General features: G+C 40.0%; 1 protein-coding gene across 4 annotated transcripts in view; it reads left to right on the top strand.

The window, feature by feature from the left end:
* Nucleotides 1-21,113, top strand: part of RCAN2 (regulator of calcineurin 2) — a 201,852-nt gene that overhangs the window by 15,824 nt on the left and 164,915 nt on the right. For 3 of the 4 annotated variants that reach the window (XM_080916691.1, XM_080916692.1, XM_080916690.1), the window contains exon 2: nucleotides 17,204-17,430. In XM_080916691.1, the coding sequence (XP_080772817.1) occupies nucleotides 17,206-17,430 (225 nt within the window). In that variant the 5' untranslated portion in view covers nucleotides 17,204-17,205. Of the gene's footprint in view, nucleotides 1-17,183; nucleotides 17,431-21,113 lie in introns of all 4 variants that reach the window. The other variant, XM_080916693.1, reaches the window with a different exon arrangement.

Below are 21,113 nucleotides of genomic sequence, written 5' to 3'. Positions count from 1 at the left end.
CACTGTATTAGATTCCTAAGACTGACTCTTTTTTGAGATATACATAAAAAGTTTGGGCTTCCAGAACTTTGGACTGACCAGCTATCCAATGGGGGTTCCATAATCCCTTCCTTAGGTTTGATTATTTGCTAGTGCAATTCACAGAACATAGGAAATAAATTCCATAGGCTATTTTCAAGGGTACAGACACATGAAGAGACAGACAGAGTGACTATGAGGTATAAATCCTTTTTGTTCAGTAAATATGTTCAGCAATATGGTGGGATTGTAAAGACAGACAGTCACACACACACACACACACACACACACACACACACTTTTTCTTTCTCCCCATCCATGTTTTCCTCCCTCCCTCTTTAGATTTTATCATTCTATCTCAGAATTTATCATTCATATGTAGGTTACTAAGTCATCAGCCATTGTAGATCAGCTTGACCCTCAGCCTCTTTCCTTTCTCTAGAGGCTAAGGGTTGGGGCTAAAGATCCACCCCCACCCCATCACAGGCTGGTTTCCCTGGCAACCAGTTCTCATTCTGCGATTACTAGGAGTTTTCTAACAAACTTTTGGCCAACCCAGAGTGTTTTAAGAACCTGGGATGGAAGACCAAGTCTCTAAATAAAGAAACTCCTTTTAAAGACCAAGCCTTTAAATAAAGATATTGTTTTGTTAACATTGTTAAAAAAAATTCCCAAAGAGTTTCCGGCTGTGAGAGCTAAGAATGCTGAACAAGACTGAAGTCTGTGTTTCTTATTGTACCATGATCCCCAGATGCCTCACATATAGAGTTTAGTCAGTGAAAGCTAGCATGATGTTTGTGGTCCAGCAGCATGTCTTCCATGACTGAGCTTCTTGCCAGTAAACAAGCATGCAGTCCTGAATTTGTGTGTAGTTTTTTAGATACAGTTAATGATGTTGGTAGCATTGTTTATATTTTTACTCACCTTTACTAAGTTATTTTCTATAACCTTATGTATTATTTGTTTCTCTTCATGAATACCAGTGTGTTTAAAATAATCATTGGTGCCTTTCTTGTGGTTTTGAGTTGGTTTCATGGAAAAGCTAAAAATGCTGGTATCTTCATTCTGATGCCAATGCTGCTGGCATGTCTCTGACACCTTAAGCAGCTGTAAACTGTTCTTACGAATTACAGCTATGGTCCTGTGTATGCACAAGGATGGATGGATATTCAGATGGTCATAGTATCTTTAGTGATGGTACATGGAAAACATTCTTTTCTTCAGCACCGCCCACCAGTACGGTGGGTTCATCACAGCACATCTTAATCAGGGAGGAATGTGGTTTGCTTAGCATCAGATTTGGTTAAATAGTGGATGTTCAGATACTCCCCTGGGTCAAGAAGAAGAAACTGTAGGGCTTCCAGAAAGCTATTAGTAGGCAAATGAACACATTTTAGAAACCAGAGAGATGGCTCAGTAGTTGAGAGAAATGGCTGTTTTTTAGAGGATTGACTCCAATCCCAGGACCCACGTATGTGTAACTCCAGCTCCAGGGAGTCCAGTACTCTCTTCTGGCCTCTATGGCTGCTGCATGCACACAGTGCACAGAAATGCATGCAGGCAAAACGCTCACACCCATCAAATTAAGAAAAACATGAAAGGAAACGCATTTCAATGTACGTGTGCAAGAACTGAACCATATTGGCAAGTGCCTCAACAAATCCTCAAGAGCATCCAACAATTTCTAAAAAGAACTTCCTGACTTACAAGGGAAAGAAGCAAGCGTTGAAATAAGACAGCATATGTTTGCGTAGTGAAAGGTGCCCTTGATCTTTCTAAGAAGGGAGTTGGGTATTCCATTCATGTGGCCATTGCTGTTGGATCTGCAGCTTTGCAGGGTGCCAACCATGAGAGGAAGAATGTTCAGCATATGGGATAAGATGTAAAAATAAAAACGTCAATAAAAGGATTCACTTTGCCAAGAGTTATCAATAACAACACACGTGCAGACGGGAGGATGGAGAGTAGGATCCAGATAGCCCCACCAGAGAGAAGATGCTCTTATGGTTAGCGGTACCCATGGTGGGCAAGGTGCCCTGGTGCCTCATATTAAGCTTCGACTGTACTTTTCTTTATTTTGAAAAGCTGGTGCAGTGAGATAAGAACTCTCTTATCTAAGGAAGCAGGGAACCTTGTTAGAAAGCTAACAAGCTCAGGGTGCATTCTGGTTTATGATAGGCAGCAAGGGGGTGGAGAGGTGGCTTGTCAGTTAAGAGCACTGGCTGCTCTTCCAGAGGCCCTGAGTTCAATTCCCTGCAACCACATGGTGTCTCACAACCATCTGCAATGAGATCTGATGCTCTCTTCTGGTGTACTCCCTTCTTCCTGGCATGGCTGGCACCCTGCAAAGCTTCTGATCCAACAGCGACAGGGTACTCACATACATAAAATAAATAAATTTTAAGATAGGCAGGCAAAACATAGGATTTAAGACCTGGTTCTTAGTCTTGAACAGTTAGTTATCAAAGAAGGTAAGTAGTAAAAGATATAGACAGCTATTTGATAAAGACACATAAGTAAGTGTTTATCATTGGATCTTAAAGATCCCTGGTGACTGTATGTTGACAGCTTGGTCACCAGTCTGTGCTGTTGTTGGAAGGTGGGGCCTGCTAACTGTTCCTGTGACATCCTCCTGCTCTGCTGCCAGGGTGCCATGAAATATGCACCTTTGTTCCTTGATATTTGAACCTCCCTAAAGACCCGGAGGGATGCCCCAAGCGAGGGCTGAAAATGTGATCAGTGATAAACCTTTCTTTCTTTTAAGTTGCTCTGTTTCAGGCATTTTGTCACCCTGACTGTAAGCTCACATTGGTGACTGAAAGAATAAGGAAGGTCTGCCTGGCTTTGGGCTGCCAACTTATCTCATCAGAATCTCTCAATAGTCCTTATTGACAGGTAGAAGCTGAGGCTCAGTGATTTGCCTGAAATTGCAAAATAAAACCACAGCAAACTGATGTAGCGATAAATTCTAGTGCCTGCTATAATCTTCAGTGCATCCACTGATGGGCATAGCACCTGGAAATTTGAGTGGTTGAAACCCACACTCTTAACCACTGAGCCATCTTTATAGCCCAGATAACAACAGCAACAATAATAACAATTATAACTATTACCATCATCATCATCATCATCATCATTATTATTTATTTTGACTAAGAACCCAGGCTCTGTTTTCTTCAAAGCTGCCTTGTCCTGGTCCCATCCCCCAACTTTTTCTTTCCACTCCTCTCCCTCCCCAAGGTAGCAGGTGAAAACTAACAGGATCAATTTTACTTTAGTTACCATGACAACCATCCCAGGCTCTGCTGTTCACTTTTGAAGCATCTTCCTCCCGTGAGAAATTATCCCACTCATAATTACTTGCCATGTCCCAAGGCTTTGGGCTGTAAGTTTACTCCCAGAATCAAAGGATCCCCATGTCTCTCCCATGTCTCTCCAAATGTGTCCCCCAGTGGCACAGGCATTCAGCACCCCAGAGCCACTCATCCTCTCTCCCACTTTGATTCTTGGTTCAGGGGGAAAAATGTGGCCAGAAATGGCAAATCTTCAACGATATTATGCAAGCCCTCTTTGGAACTGCTCATTCATAAGTGATAGCTTTAATAAAGTTCTACCAAAATTAACCAGTGGAATTTCAAGATTCTTACATATTAATAGAGACCAGCTTTGACATCTCCCGCCTTTCCCACTGCACAATTAACCTACCCATCTGCCTGCTCTCTCTCAGCATCCTCCTTTCCCTCTGGTTTCCAGCTAGGTTTGGTCGATGGGAGGAGTTGGCAGGTAATGAAAGCAAGAGAGTGAGGTAGGGCTGATTCCCCTGGTGCCTTCGCTGTGTTGATACCAAGAACAGACTGTACCCCTGAGTAGAAGATGTGCCAGGAGCAATCCCAAGAGCCCAGAGTTTCTCTCAACTCTCCAAGTCCTCACCTCTTCAGCTCTCGGGATTGTAACAGCCCCAGACTTAGCACTATCTCATGGCTGCCCTCTGCCCAGTTTGGTGCTTTGATGAAGAGTCCCTTTGTAAGTTCTTTTGAAAGTATCCAGATGTAATGTGTCATTATGTTTTCTTTGACCTGTACATTTATTCTGTTGGGGCAAGTTTGTCCATACTTCCTGTTTTTGTTTGATAGTTCTGTGGTCCATTATAGGTTAGTTAGTCTCTGTAGAAACAGGTTCTTCTGGCTTCAAGAACATCGACTGGTGAGGTGTAATCATGATAATAACACTGGCACTTGGGATGCTGAGGCAGGAGGATGGAACATCTAAAGCTAGCCTGGGAAACATAAATACTTGTGTCAAAACACTCAAAATAGTAATGAGAAAAAACATATGCCCATCCTTTCCTGCTTCATTAAAAATAAATTTCATCTAAGGCACCAATTCCCAACCTTCCTAATGCTGAAACCCTTTAATAGAGTTCCTCATAACCCCTCAGGACATAAAAATATTCTTATGGTCTCTTCATAACTGTAATTTGGCCACTGTTACGAATCATAATTTAAATATCATTGGAGATAGAGGGTGGCTGGAGGGGTCGCAACCCACAGGTTGAGAATCTCTGCTCTAAGAACTGCCAAGAGCAAGAGGAATAATGTAGTCTTCCCCCAGGGAAGAACACACGAATTGGTTATCCAAATGGTCAGCCCTAAAAACATGCATGCAGATAACATTACATGGATGAATCAGGCTATATTTTATTGTAGTAAATATTAAAAAGAATCTGGCTTATCTCTTTATCGGCCCTGCAGTCTTACTCCGTAGGTGCCGCTTCTAGCCTGTTACTCAGTCTGCAAGCCACATTCTCAGTGCAGATCCCTTCTCTGACAGTTTACTCTGCCTGCCCTACTGCCTCTGTCCCGGGTGGAATTACCACCCAGCCTAGCACAAACATGACTCTAAGGCCCCATAGCTTTTTATATAGGTTTATATATCACTCTCAATCCACAAACCCTCTACACAATAAGATTACATCAAATGGACAAATATACAAACTCCCCTTCTATATGAGATAAAAGACCTGTAAAATCCTTAAAATGTTTATAGCTACCTAATGCCAATTAAGTCCACCTGGATCCAGTTCACCCTTCTTGATCGCCATCTTGGTCCTTTCTCTATCCCCCTCCCTCTCCCTTCTTCTCATTTCTGACCCTCTCTCTCCACCTCCCTTCCCCCTCCCAATCACTGGCTCTTGCCTTTATTTTACTAATTAAAATGGGAAGGTTTAGATGAAGTCTGCTGAGTACATTACTAGGCAGCCCTTCTTGGGAAAGTGGAATGAACATCAAAATACAAATGGCTGCAGGAAAATCTATAATATTTAGGAGCATATATGTATACACACATACATTTATGCATGTAATGATGATTTATTTTTAAAAATGGCAAAAATTTGGAAGAGAATGAGGAAAAGTATATGGAAGGGCTTTTAGGGAGGAAGAGAAAGAAGGAAATGATGTAATTATATTATAATACCAACATATAACAAAGAAAAAATACTTTATACCTAAGGTAATTACTATGTCTACCTAACATAATTAAACAGTGATACAAGAAATAATGTAATAATTTAGTAATAATCTAAATAACATGAGTCCATGACATTTATCAGATTGTTCTAAATAATCATCAAAAAATAATAACAAAATTTTAAAGGAGTACAGATGACCATTATTGAACATATATGTTCACTATACAGACTAAGAAGATTGTATTATATATTTAGAAGTGAATATATTGATATGCTTTGATATATATATACATTTACATTTGCATATATTTGATGTATATGTATATGTTTATCTCTCTATATCTATCTATCTATATACATATGTATATATAGCATGTAGATTACAACAATTAAAAAAACAATGTGACAAGGTCTTGGGGCATAAATTTAAGGGACAGATAGTACAAGGGAGAGTTGAATGGAGGAAAAGGAACTAGAATAACCACAGAATTATAATTATACAATTATAATTTAATTTTTAAAAGTATAGGGAAAGGGCACATGAAGTTGTAAGGTAGACACAAAGGAGGCCCCAGAGGAGTAAGAGGGAAGGAACAGAGAGTGGATATGATAGAAATATACTCTATTCGTCTACGACATTCAAAAAGGATAAATAAAAATGCCATTTAAAATGCCAATTTTCCTCCTTAAAGGTGGAGTTTTTCACCTAACTCTGTTGAAGTCATCTTATTCTAAACACAATTTCTTGCTGAGGGTATTTAGGTAGGCTTGTGGAAACAGGGTACACATCCCCTCCGTGCTTACTCCATCTGTCCTGAGTAGATTTGGCCTCTCCTCTCCCTTCTCATTATGTCAATTTGGAAGACCATAGAGATCTGTCACTCTCCTGCAAGACCTTGTATGAAAACACTATTGCCAACAAGAAGATAAATCACACCCCTGCTTTAGCATCTAGCACCCGGGGAGAGGACAGAGACAACTTGTTTGGTTTATGTGCTTCATAAATATTCCTGGGACGCTGTGCTTTTGGGGAATTAATTAAATTATGGTCCAGTATGAATCATAGGGAAGAACAGTGGCCCCAGGAGGCATCCGGAAAGGGGACAGAGAGGATAAATGCCTTTGAAAACTATGAGTTAAAAACTTTATGCTTCTGACTTTTTCAGGACTGATCCCAACTTGTATCAAGAATAGCACGAGGTTCACACAGCTCGGCAGGTGTGAAGATTCTGCACCTGAATTAAATAGGTTCCATTATATTTCAGAAGGAGTTCTAATGGGTTTCTATGGAGTGCAGCTTAAGAACATCGCGTCTCCCCTTTGTACCTCAGAATTCCAGCACAGCTTGTGGTTACTAATATTATACTTCAATCTATCCACAAGATTGGAAAAATGAACAAAAAGTCTCGTCTTAACACCAGGAATATCTAGACATTAAAATATCAAAGGGGCAATTAAAAGGATCCTACTCAGGAGGCTGGTCCAAAAGTGAATGCTAGCTATAAAGTCATTAGTATGTATATGAGAATGTTCATGCAGTGAACTGACTTCCCACATATTGCTAGAGAATCTAAATTTAATTTCAATTTGATTCTAGAGCTAAAGAGATTCTTTTAAAGCACTACCGAAATTTGTATTGTTTTCTAGTCTTGAAAAAAATTTTAAATGAATGCACTTAACCTTATCAACTTAAAAGTAGCTATCAGAATTTCTTTTTTGGTGTTTATTAAAGCAACATTGCATTCTTTATGTTTCATTAATATTCAAGCGGAAGTTGCCATCTTTTGGTTTCTGTAAATTAGCAGATCTCCTGTAATACAATTCTTTGTTTTTTAAGTCAAAACTGAACTTGAAGTTAGAGTCAATTACTCATTATCACTTTCATTGATCCTCTTCCTATTAATCTCATCAAAGAACTGTGGCATAGTTTTTCTTGTCTATTGCAAGAGGCTTTATACTACTGTCCTTCCACATTTTTATCTAGTAAAAAATAAATTTAGACTTAAATTGTTGACTATGCTCCAGTAAATTAAACCCCACCCACGTTCATGCAAACAGCCCTAATGAAACTCAGAGGATCACAAATTAAAAAAAAAATAAAACAATAAATATATGAAAGTGGCTGGGGGGTTGGGAAGACAGATTAATGGGATGAATATCAACAAAATGTATTACATGCATGCATGGAAAAGTAAAAGAAGTTTTAAAGCTTTAAAGAAGACATGGGTTGATTTTGTATTCTTGCTTATTTCTCTCCTTTTGTAGACCATTCTTTTTGAACTTAAAATTCTTGATTTTCTAGTTTGAATAGGACAGAAATATGGACAGGTTGTACTATAAGCACCTAAGCTAAAAGTTTTGTTTGTTTATTTGTTGTTGTTTCATTTTGTTTTGCTCTTGAGACAGAGTTCTTTATAGCCTCAGCATCATATCATAGTTCGGGATAACTGAACTCCCAATCCTCCTGCCTCCGTGTCCGTGTGCTGGAGAGTTCCACCAATCCTGTCTGAATGATGTTCCCAGTTTTTTATTCTGTTTTGTGAGAGGGGCTCTCTCTGCTAGGAGGATAACCTTTTTGTTTTATTTTTGCTTAATTTGTCTTGGTTTAGAGGCAGTGTCTTATACTACTTGGGCTAGCCTGGAACTCAGTATGTAACCAAAGTTAGATGCAAAATCATGGCAGTCCTTCTACCTCAGCCTTTCAATTGCTAGGATTACAGGTGTCTGCCGTCACACCCAGATCAAATGCAAGATTTAAACCCAACAGAAAGCTTTTGTTAAATGCTGTAAGACCCACTTCTTAATAAGCTTCAAACCCAAAGATAAGATTCTCTCTCTTTGTATATTTTCTTCCTATCACGGAAAGAGAGTTACAAGGCAAAAGGGTAACATCTTTACATTGAGTTCAGAGTGTTGTTCCCTTGGAAATCTATGAGAGAGTGTGTACCTGCTAATGGGACTGACTTATTAAACATCGATAGGAGCAAGACCTAAGACCCAAGCTAGGTTGCCCTGCTTTAATCACAAAAGTCCAAAGAGCCTTGGTCCTTTCGTTCACTTAAATGTTTCCTGCCTTGTGTTTTACTCTCTTGGTACCATACCCCACATTCTGTTACTGCTCTCAGAATTTGAATGTAGGGGGAATCTCACTCCAGACTCATTTCCTGTGTTCCCTCATCCTGCTTTCACCTTTGGCTAACTTGATTTCAGCCTTTTCTACCTGGTATTTCCCATTTCCTTTAGTATCTACTCTTGGCCATGACATTCTTTCCACACAAAGAGGACTTGGATGTGATGCACCATTTCCTCTCCGAGGAGGTATTAGCTTTAAATAAATGACAGTTTTAGTTGTATGCATGTATATGGATTTGTGCATGTGAGTTTAGTTTCCCATGGAGACCAGAAGATCTCCAGTGGATCCTCCAGTGATGGAGTTAAAGATGGTTGCCCAAAACCAGAGCTGGGAATTGAACTCACATCCCCTTCCAGAGCAGTGCATGCCTTTAACCACTGAGGCATTATTCTAGCTCCCCAGCCTAGCATCAGCCTTTTAAAAACTAGGTTGCATCTGAAACTATTGGCTATGTGATTCTGATTGATTTTTAAAGCTAGTCTAAGCATCTCTGTGAATGTTTACAGTTTTGTTTTCCCTCTGAAGGCTCCTCAACTGTTCCTGAAGACTTCCAATAAACTCCACCCTTCTATATCCAGTACAGGGCTGCTTAGAACAGAAGTCCTGTGGGGCCATGCACACACACCCCATTCTCATGGGACAGATGACCCACTATTTGAAGGGTCGACCTTTCAGGAGTTCATGATTTAGAAATTTGAATCTCCTACAAAGGAGTAACTCTGTAACAACCTCCAACAGAACCAGATGTTCTTAATTTCTCCCCTGGATTTTATTGCTCCATAGAAAGATCTGTTAGGAACGAATTCAGAGGAGTTTGAGTGATGGTTCTGCCTGCAGGTTGTAAAGGGAGAGGATTTGTTCTCTTGTGTATATAGCCAGCATGTATTTGGCGTCTACTGTCTTCAACTTCCCTGTTAGGCATGGAAGGTTGGTGGCTAATATTTTGAGCAAGAAAGCATACTATTGTCATCTTGTCCTGCTTAATTGATGAGTGCAATAGGCTTTTTAAAAAATGTTGAGTGATTATTACTTACACATGTGAGCAAAGAAATTAAATGGAAATAAATCTTTTACTCTCTGCTTTTTCTCCCCCTGCATGACTGTGAGTCCAGTTCAACCATGATACACCCATGGCCCCTCACTTTGTAATATTTAAATAAATTTCATTTCACTATTATTGCTGCCGTGGGAGACTGGATTTATCGTTCCTTACCAGAAAGGTCTAACAGGACTCACACCAAATATTCAAATATTCTGAGTGTGGTTGTTATTTTCATTGGGATGGTTGATGTCGGCTTCAACTGCAGGGCCAGTTGCTGGACTGCGGACCATGTTGGTACATTGAAGAGTTTTATGAGAACAACTGCCTTTTCTCTGCTACTGGCTTGTGCTGCTGAGCCTAAAAATTAGAATAAATATCCATAATTTGCATATTATTTGTGAAGCTTCAAGACACTGTCACCTAGATGCCTTGTAAGAGAACCAAAGCATCATGATGCTGTATTTTTGCTGACAGAGAAACCTCAGCTCCTGCTTGTAGTAAAGAATTGTCCCTTGGGGATTTCCTATTTTGTTTGTTTGTTTTGTTTTGTTTTGTTTTGAATTGAGTCTTTAAAATTTGTGTTTTCTTCTAAGGAAGTCTTGAGCTTCTCCACTTCTCCCGTGGGAGGGCTCCAAAATGTCAAACAACAGAAGAATGGCTAAATAAATTATGACAGACCTAAACACTGAGGCTATGTGGCTATTAAAATTAATGCCATTTTCCTAGTATGATGGTACATAGCTATAACTCTAGCACTTCAGAGGTGAGGCAGGAGAATCAAAAGGCTCAAGGATATTCAAGGCTATACAGTAAATTTGGGGTAGACCTAAGCTATGACAAAATACACTGTGTCAGAGAAAAAACAAAAACTTAAGAAAAACAAAACCAGAGAATTTATTTGACTTCGTTAGTATAGTTCTGCATTCCAAGAACATGATCTGAATTTTTGGAAAAACCGTTGCATGTACACATACACACACACACACACACACACACACACACACACACACACACCCACTAGAGTAGATTGTAAGATAGTTCAGTGCATAAAGTGTTTGCCACATAAGTGTGAGATGCTCTCAGTTGCATCGTCAGCATGCATATCAAAAGCCTGATGCAGCAGTCTGCACTCACAATCTGGGTGCCAATGAGGGGGGGGAGGGAGAGGGAGAGGAAGAGGGGGAGGGAGAGGGAAAGGGAGAGGGAGAGGTGGAGGGAGAGGGAGAGGGAGAGAGGGAGAGGGAGAGGGAGAGAGGGAGAGGGAGAGGGAGAGGGAGAGAGGGAGAGGGTGAGGGAGAGAGGGAGAGGGAGAGGGAGAGAGGGAGAGGGAGAGAGGGAGAGGGAGAGGCTGAGGGAGAGGGAGAGAGGGAGAGGGAGAGAGGGAGAGGGAGAGAAAGAAAGAAAGATAGATAGAGAGAGAGAGAGAGAGAGAGAGAGAGAGAGAGAGAGAGAGAGAGAGAGGCAGATGGGGAAATGAAATATATCACCAAAGTGTTAGCCAAAACTTTTTTGAACAGTTTTATAGATGACATTTATTCTTTTCTTAGTATAATTCTGATATCTTTATTTTTCATTACATGAATTCTTCGAAAAGTTTATGTCATCTTTCTTTTATAAAATAGCATCTTGTTATTTTATAAAATCAAACAATAAAAAATTACTTTTTTTCTTAGTGTAAATATTTGATGGCTGTGTTACTTGTGACTTTTAAGTTGACTACTGTATTCCTTGCTCTTTTCCCTACTGAAAGGGGCTCATTGTTACATGACACAGGCAAGTACCATGTTGAGGGCTTTGATAGGCGTTGGCACTGTCTTCACCTTTGTGTCTTTAAGCTCTACTCTCAGGAAATAGTAGGGTGGGCTAAGACACTGAGTAAGGAGGCTCTAGTCTCAGCAAACAAATGGGCAGTGGGAGAGGGCTGGGTAGAATGCCCAGAGAAGTCCCAAGATGCAGTACCAATGTCTCAGGCAGTGAGCAGCTGAGTCTCTAAACAAAAGGCCCCCATTGGATGAACAGCCTCACACTCAGAATCAGAACAATATACTTGTATATCTTGTTAGGTGATATTGTGTTGATAATGTTTGCCTGATAGGTTTTAATCTCAAATTAAGAGACAGGTAAGGCAAAAGAAAGATAAAGATTTAAATAAATATAGGTCATGTCTAGTTAATTCTGCACACCCATAATCAATAATGTTCAGGGAATGATTATCTCAGCTAACAGTCAAACAGAGAAACCAGAAACACACTACAAATAGCCTGCACTTTTCCAGTTAGGAAATGTAAAACAACTCTTTTAAGAAACTTTATAAACTTCTACAAATTAGAGAAATTGTTCGACATTCAATATTAACAAGAAAAGTCAAGAGAAAGATTGGAGTAATTTTAAAGTCAAGCAGAATCCTTGAGATAAAAATGTAGTAAATGAAATTTAAAACATTATAGATAGTATCAATAGTACACTTATTATTTCAACAATATTTCATGTTTCATATTTAGAGTTTTAGTAACTATGTAATTAAAAGTTGCAATGTGTAAATTCAACCCTTTTTTATTTTTCAATCATCAGGTGATGGACATTTATGCTGTTTCTGTATTCAGGATATTGTGCATAGAGCAACAATAAACATAGATGAGTAGGTAAAACAAAGCAAAACACAACATCAAAAATTAGAAAAAGAAATACAAAACCCAACGGAGCAGTTCAGTTGCATTTTAGGGCTTAATATGAATGCCTTCTCATTACTATAAAGTTCTTTGCATTGTCTCAAATTTACATTCTCATGTTCAGTTATGCTCACCAAAGGTTGGTGAACATCTTCAGAGTATATTTTCCTTGTTCTAAGGTTGCCATAACATGCCATTTAAACATATTATTCTGTTACACAGTGGATGCCCTAATTTTGATGACTCCTTTCAGTGCCATTTGAGTTCCTGGTCTCTCCTAATTGTCTTTTCTCTTTTTCTTTTTCATTTTTTTACTGGATATTTCCTGCATTTACATTTAAGATATCTCCTTCCCTCAGCCCCATCCCTCCTCCCCCTCCCATTGCCTCCATGAGGGTGCTCCCTCTCCCACCCATTCTCTCCCACCTCAGCACATTGACATTCTTCTACACTGGGAAAAAAAAGCCTTCTCTGGACCAAAGGCCTCTCCTCCCATTGATGCCAGAAAATGTTATCCTCGGCTGCATATGCACCTGTTCTTCATGAGAACTCCTTGGTTGTTGTTTTACTCCCTGGGTGCTGTGGTGGGTTTGGCTAGTTAATAATTTTGTTTTTCCCATGGGGTTGCAGACCCTGTCAGCTTCTTCAGTCCTTTCTCTAGCTCTTTCATTGGGGTCCTCGTGTTCAGTCTGATGTACTCACTTATAAGCAGATACTAACCCAAAAAGCTTGAATACCCTGGAAACAACTCACAGAACTTATGAAGCTCAAAGAGAAGGAACACCAGAAGGATGCCTCAGTCCTTCTTAGAAGGGAGAACAAAACACTCATGGGAGGAAATAAAGAGACAAATAGAGGAGCAGGAATAGGATCCAGATAGGATAAGATCATCCAGACACCGCCTCACTTGGGGAACCACCCCATATGCAGCCACTAAACCCAAGCACTATTGCTGATGCCAAGTAGTGCTTACTGGCAGAAACCTGATATGGATGCCTCCTCAGAGGCTCTGCCAGAACCATATGGATACAGAGGAGGATGCTTGCATCTAACAATTAGGTTTTTTTTTTCTTTCTCCCAAGCAGTATCCAACATTTTCAGAGCACCAGGCAATTTATACTCTGCGGGTTAAGAAATATCACACGAGTAAAGTTCTTATGAGTTCAAGCTGCGCCCAACCACAAAGACAAGCCACTTGTGGCAAAAACTTGTCCTCCCGGAGAGGCATACTGACACATGATTGAATACCAGCTGCAAGCGATAATGAGTAATCCGAAGTAGATTCATTCTTATCTGCTATGTATGGGAGAAGCCCCAAACCAAATTTCAAAGACAATTTTGGAGAAACCCGAGGTCTCAAGACTCTTGTCTTGTTTTCTTGGAGTTCTCTCACAAGCATTGTGAGCCTTCCTCTCAGCACTTTGTTCCTGGATCATGTTCTGACAGCATGGCATTCACCCCAAGACCATGTTCATTTAGGCAGCTTCCTGCTGTTGGCTGATAGAGTGGGAGGCAGGAAATCCGAGATATTTCTGCTCCAAGTAAGGCTCTGAAGCAGTCATCTTCCCTAGGGAGATAGATTTCTCTACGTTACCCTGCACTCCAGGGTTCCACGTGTCTTCCTAGACTCTGTGCTAACTGTCCGCCTTCAATCTAATTTTTTTTTTTTTTTTTTTTTTTTTTTTTGCTTTATCTTACTGTATTTTATTTTGTACATGCTTGGTCATTTAAAAAAATGAGCAAAGCAATGTTTCTATTTAAATTTCAAAAGAATTACCATTCATTAATATTTACAAAAGTATAATGAAAAACAAGGAATGATAAAGGGAAAAGTTAGGGGAATTAACTTTAGAAAATACTGCTCAGTTAAATTTAGAAAATGCAAAGCAAAAAAATACTGTTTATAAACTGCGAATTTAGAAATAAAGCATTTCTGCTAAAAAAAAATTACAACTAATCAAGGCAGAAACTCAGATATCCATAGAAACTCGAATTCCTTTCCATGAGTGCAACCAGATTTTACGCAGCGGGTTATCAGGCCCAAAGTAATAGAGTATAGAGCGTCCTTCCTCTCTCTCTCTCTCTCTCTCTCTCTCTCTCTCTCTCTCTCTCTGTGTGTGTGTGTGTGTGTGTGCGTGCGCTTGTGAACATGAATGTGCACACACATGGTCATGCTACAGTGTTCCCGTGGATGCCAAAGATTAACTTTGTGGAGTCCTCAGCTCTCTTTTCCCATGTTCACTAGAGTTTTGGAAACTGAACTCATACCCCCAGGTTTGCCTGTCAAGAACCTTCACCCACCAAGTCATCTTGCTGACCTAGCATAGATTTTACATAAGGAATAAGGACAAGTTTGTATGTGGAGAACAGCTATTTCTATATAATTTGGTCAGCTTGAAGACGAGAGACACTATCAGATTCCAGGAGGAATATGCAGAGGGGGGTGGGCATGTACGCCGTGGAGAGATAGGTTATGGAGTGTGTATTCCCAGGAAGATACATAGGAGCTCTGTGTGAAGAAACAAGGAACTGAGGTGGTCAGGTAAAATCAAAGAAAGATTTAGTCAAAGAAAATCACGCTTTCTCACAAACTACACTGTCAGCTTTTATCGCATCCTTGGAAGGATTCACCTGGGTGTGGGGGATGAGCTAGGTCTTCCCCCCGCCTTCCGGATGAAGTACCAGGACCCATTCTGCAGACTGGCACTAGGGCACAGAGCCTACTGTCAGCTCCTGACTTAGGCTCACACTGAATGGGACCTTTAGTTCTCTCCTTTCTGATCTGCCACTCAGAAGGAAAGGGAGAAAACAGTGCAGCAGGGCAGGGGGATGGACCAGGGTACGTGGGCGGGACCTAGTGAAAAACTGATCAGAAGAGGAGAAAACCTAACTGTATAGTCTGGCTTCTCCAGCAAGGGAGCATTGGTGGGAAGTGAGAGAGGTTAGCTGAGGGATCTATGTAGCTGTTTATCTTTTAAAAGGACAGAGGGGGGGGGGAGGGGAAAGATGGACAGAGGGGACGGGAGAAGGTGAGACCCCCCTATTTATCTGGGAAGAGGCAGGGGGAAGGTTTTTGCTTCCCTGTTACAAGAATAAATGGAGTCCTTGACCCATCCTCTGCAGTCTCCAGCATATGAAGTGAGTCACTTAATGGAATGGAAGGAGGAATTAGGGTGATTAGGGTTCCTTTGTTTAAAGCTCTGACTTCTCAAGTCTTTATCCATTCAAGTAGTGGAGGATGTGCACCAAAAGTGCCTTGACTCTTGAAGTCTTTATTCAAAGTAAGACCCTTAAAATAAAGTCTCATGAAGATAATTGCACAGCTTATTCACGTAGACGGAAAGGAGTCGAGAGTGAGGCTTACTATTGGCTTTATCGAAGTTAATGTGCGCAGCTATGAATCTTACTTTGCTTTGGCAAAAGAATAACTGAATGAGTCTCAGAACTCATCTGACAAAATCTGGGGACCAGTTTTTAATTCAGCTAAAAATTTTTCAATTAAAATGAATTGACAGTGATCTGTGTTCCAGGCCCTTGGATTCTAATGGCATTTTGTCTTCCTATACAGCTTTAATAAAAGCAGTACTACTTTTGCTCTGAAAATAGTAATCTAACGTGATTAAATAGTAACTATTGCACATATTATGTGGAAAACATCTGGAATAACAATGTAACAAATATGAGCTGTTGAACTGTGATATTTTCTTCATGTTGATGCTTAAATAATTTTTCTTTGAATTAAAAATATTCATTTTTACATTTAGGACTATAGAACTTAAACCATTATAGAATGGTTTAAGCCTAAAAGTACTTTATATTTCTATTTTAAAATGTTTTTTTGCTCTAAATACAGAAATTGTGGCACTCATTGCATATCTGAAAATTTTAAGATACAAAATTAATAGTGTTGTATTTTTGTTCATCATAGATATAGTGATTTATCATGAGACTCATTACCAACTTACTTAATTTTTAAAAATGTATTACATTTTATTCGTTCATCTTAAGTGTGTTTGTCAGGGGTGGGGAGTCGGCCTGCCTGTGTACCACAGAACACAAATGAAGGTTAGAGGACAGCTTGTGGGGGTTGGGCTTTCTCCTCCATCATTTGAGTTTTAGGGATCAAACTTGGGTCATCTGGCTCAGCGGAAAATGCCTTTACTTGCTGAGCCATCTTGCCAAAGCCAAATTACTGATTTTTTTAAACTTCTGTCTCAGATTCTATACATAATGCAGTGTTATCATCAAATATTGCTTACTGTCTTAGTTAGAGTTTTATTGCTGTGAACAGACACCATGACCAAGGTAACTCTTACAAGGACAAGATTTAATTGGAGCTAGCTTACAGGTTCAGAGGTTCAGTCCATTATCACCAAGGTAGGAGCATGGCAGCATCCAGGCAGGCATGGCACAGGAGGAGCTGAGAATTCTACATCTTTATCTGAAGGCAGCTTATCACAACCACCTGAGTTTGGGGTTCCAATACTCAAGAAGAGGCAAGAATGGAGGGACAAAGCTGTAGCCCCCAGTTGGGGGCAAGTGAGGTGGCAGGTGGAGCCCTAATGCTCATTGGCCAGCCAGTCCTCATGAATCAACAAACTTCAGGGGCTGTAAGAGATACTGTTTTCAAAAAACGTGAGAACAACTAAAGAAGTCATTCAATATGACCAACCTCTGGCCCGTCATGAACGTGCATGTGCACACTAAGTACAAATTATTTAGAACAATGCCCGGAGATCAGTAGGTACCTGTGGTCTTAGTGTGCACCCCTTTTAAGCAATTTAATTTCAGGCCCCCAAAACTGGGGCCCACAAACAAGAGTTTTAAGAATTTTGTTTGACTCCAACACAGATCTGTCTTTGCCTCTTCAGGGATGAGAGGAGACACCTACTTCATTGGGATGAGGAGCCTGGGGCAGCAGGCAACCATCCCGGAAGATGGGGGACTTCTCTTCCTTTGCTGCATAGACAGAGATTGGGCCGTCACTCAGTGTTTTGCTGAAGAGGCCTTCCAAGCACTCACCGACTTCAATGATCTCCCTAACTCATTGTTTGCCTGCAATGTTCACCAGTCTGTGTTTGAAGAAGAAGAGAGCAAGGTAAGACACACATTCTGAAGCATGGGGACATTTGACAAGAGCCTCCTTTCTCATTTGATGTTGATCTTTTGGAAGGTTTTAGAAGTGCTTACTTGGGTCTGCTTTGGCCACTGGTTATCAGGATCAAGAAGAGCCTGGCCAGAATAAGGTGTCTACTGAGGCAGAGGCATGCCTGACTATTTGTGGATGAGGTTATATGGAACAGACCCCAGACCTCATTGGCTTGTAGGTCCAGCTAACGGAAGAAGTGGTATTCAGGATCTGAATTGTAAGAGGCACTCCTTGAGCTAAGAAGCCGATGTTTAAAACTCCTAGAAGTTTTATTTCTTCTCATTCTGCCAAAATGTTACCCCACCACACCCCTTCTTCAATATGATGACTATTCTGGGATGTCTGGCCATCTGAGGTTTTCTCTGCTCATGTGTACCTTGGCAGTGTTTGTTACCAGCTGTGTTATACCGCTTACCGATAACGGTAGTTCCATACTTTGATATGATTATGAAACAAAGCTGAGTTTGAATAATCATTTTCTAGATGCTCATTCTAAGAAGCCAACTTGTAATAGTTCCTGGAATGTTTCTGGAAATCACAGTAAATATTCCATTTGAGATCCTTCTGAAGTTTATTTCAGATTGCAGATCTTTTAAATGAGATAGCTGGATGGGTCCAACCTTTCTGCATAGCTGTGGATGTTGATTTATAAATATTTACCATTATACCATGCTGTAATCATTGGTATTTTCTAAGGGAAACATTCCATTTTTTTCTAAACTAAAGCATGTAGCTTTGCATGAGATGTGAGCACTTTCTGATTTGCCATTTTGTAAACGTTAATTCTTTCAGTTTCTAAAGTCCAGACATTGTTGACTGAGCACAGCTAATTGAAAATTTGGTTTCTGAGTTTTATTGATTTTTTGGGTGGGGGAGGGATTGTTCTTAATAAGCCATGGAGAAAAGCATTGTGTGTGTATGGGGGAGTGGGTATTTCAACCCATTTAAAGACATTGTATAGTAATATTGCTTTGGCCTTGAACAATTGAAACTGTGGCTGAAAATAGCTTGAAGTGCAATGAATTATCTGTGATTAGAAGCTTCAGGCCCATGATTAACAGGCTATTTAAAGCAAGAAAGTAGTACAAGCCGTGAAGAAATAGGGATTTTGTTCTTGGATTAGAAAGCAGATTATAAAGCAGATTATCATTTATTTGAGGTGGGTTTCTTTGCTCCGGAATTTACTTGCCATGAACTTAAAAACAAAACAAAACAAAACAAAAAAAAAAGCTCTCCATTTTGTCCTTGTGCCTTCCATTTATCCAAGTGCCACAGTGAAGAGGATTCTCCTTGGAGGTTTAGTAGAGGCTTCTATTCTTCCATGATTAAATACTAGCAGTCAGTTGAAACAATAGGTACCTAGGAAGGTACTGATATTTTTAGAAGTGCAATTGAGTCCTGGAGAGATGTGAACAAATTCACCTAGGGATAAGGAAGTGATGACATATCAAAGTAACAATTCTGTCTTGGTAAACTAAATGGGTTTGTGAGAACTACTTAAAGGAGTGTGAGTAAGGGGCCGAAATGACCCAAAGGCAGCTGCATTGAAAGTTACCTCAGCATGGGTGCAGCTCAGGAAAGCCAGAATCCTGGAGCACACTGCATAGCTGCAGGCACCTAATAAGTAGGAGGGTGTCTCAGGTCCTCAGCAGTCCTCCTTACTCACATACCCTTGGGGAGGGAATGGCTTTCTGCAAACAGTAAGTTTTAAGGATTTCCTGGGAAGTCTGAGTTGTTTATTTCCCAAGCTTTGATTGCCTCCCCTTAGAATTCTCTGAGTCTCAATGAGTCTTCTTTTAGAATTTCCTCAGTCTCAATGGTCTTTCCTCTAAGATGGGATGTTTTAAGCTGGAGAAAATAGGTGCCCATGTGCAGTTCAATACTTAACAGCTGAGCTTAAATTTTGAACCCTGAAGAATAAAGTCCTAGGGTCAGGTATTTATGGGAAGGCTGGCCTATGTCTGTGTGGATCTTCTGAGTTGTGACTGAGAAATTGGTTGCAAAATGTTTTCAATTAGTTTATCTCAAAGTTGTGTAACACTATGAGAATTTAGTCTTGAAATAATTTGATAATACAATTTATAAATATGATACAATAAGATGAAACCAACATCACATGATTGAGATACTGATTCATGGCCAAGGAAGTGAATTTTTAAACATATATATGTTTGTGGAAGTGGAAGTCAGAGGACAATTTACAGGAATTGATTCTCTTCCTCAATCATTTAGTCATCAGTTATTGAACTCAGGTAGGGGCAAGTGCTTTCTCTGCTGAACCACCTTTCTGGCTCATTTAACAACTGCCCAGTAGCTACATTATCATATTTGGTAAACCAGACTGGAAGTCCTCTACCTTGGTTCCATCTAACAGCCATCAACTGTAGAGAATTTCTAGAATATTGAATAGTCAGATATAAATTAGATTATTTTATTTAGCCAAATATTGATGCACACACAATGTGCATATTTATATATAATTCATGCTATGGATGTGTGTAATGTAATATATGCAGTCTTATGATACAGAGACAGTATCTTCTGATGTAGCTAGTATTTGCATAGCAAATGACCTTCAGAAGCACATGTATTTAAGACTTCTTCCCTAGAGTGGTGATACAGATAGTGTGGAACCTTTAAGAGGCAGAGCATACCAACAACTCTTTAGGTAATTGGGAGATTTCCTTTCAGGTCCATAGTGGTCCCCAGGTCAGTTGTAGACCAACCATAAGGTTAATGACTCTGCTCTGCTGTGATGCATTTACCATATCACAGGTTAAAAGCATCAAGGTTGTGAGCCTGTTTTCTCCCATACTATCCTTTTGTCTTCTTGCAAATTTCTTGATGACATTTGTTGTGCAGTAACAGGAAACTAACATGGTCATCTGGTGTTTTCCAATTATCGTTTTAAATTAAAATAATCATTTTTATGTATCTATATGTGCCCGCTTATCTACATATGTGCCACATGCATGTAGGTTCCAGAGGAGGCCAAGAAAGAGTATTAAAGTCATTGGAGCAAGAGTTACAGGCACACTAGGCCACTGGACCACCCAACAAAGGTGCTGGAAACTGAACTCAAGTCTTCTAGAAAAACGGTTTATCCTCTTCACCTTCTTGAGTTATCTCTCGAGACCCCCACCTACCCAGGTTTTTCATGATACCACTTAAGATAATTAATTATACCTTGTTTTACAAGGATATTATTTTCACAGGGTCCAGATTTTATAGAACTGAGCCACAAAAATCTGATGATGGACACCTTCTCCAAAGGATGGACCATTTGGGTATTCTGGTAAAATGGGGGTTAATTTTAGACTGAGAGAAAAGAAACTGAAAGCATCCTTGGTCCTCTGTATTTACCTGTGAGTAAGGTTGTTGGCTGGAGGAGTTTGTTTTTGAATTGAGTTGGGGAAGACATGTTCTGTAGCCAGGATTTTAGCAGAGAGATGGTGTTCATTTCTATGGTCCATGAGTGTAGGTGGTAACACATGACTAGACATGACCTCATGGCCAGATACTTCCCATTGGTCATAGTTTGCCTTTAAGTCATGGTGCTCAGATTGGTGTCTGACTTTAGCCTGTTGTTGCAATCAATTATTGTATTCATTGTAAGTATTCATTGTAAGTTT

Source organism: Micromys minutus, assembly GCF_963924665.1.
Source record: "Micromys minutus genome assembly, chromosome: 5".
NCBI lineage: Eukaryota > Metazoa > Chordata > Mammalia > Rodentia > Muridae > Micromys > Micromys minutus.
The sequence above is the reverse complement of the archived record's forward strand: the minus strand, read 5'-3'. Positions and strand labels throughout refer to the sequence as shown.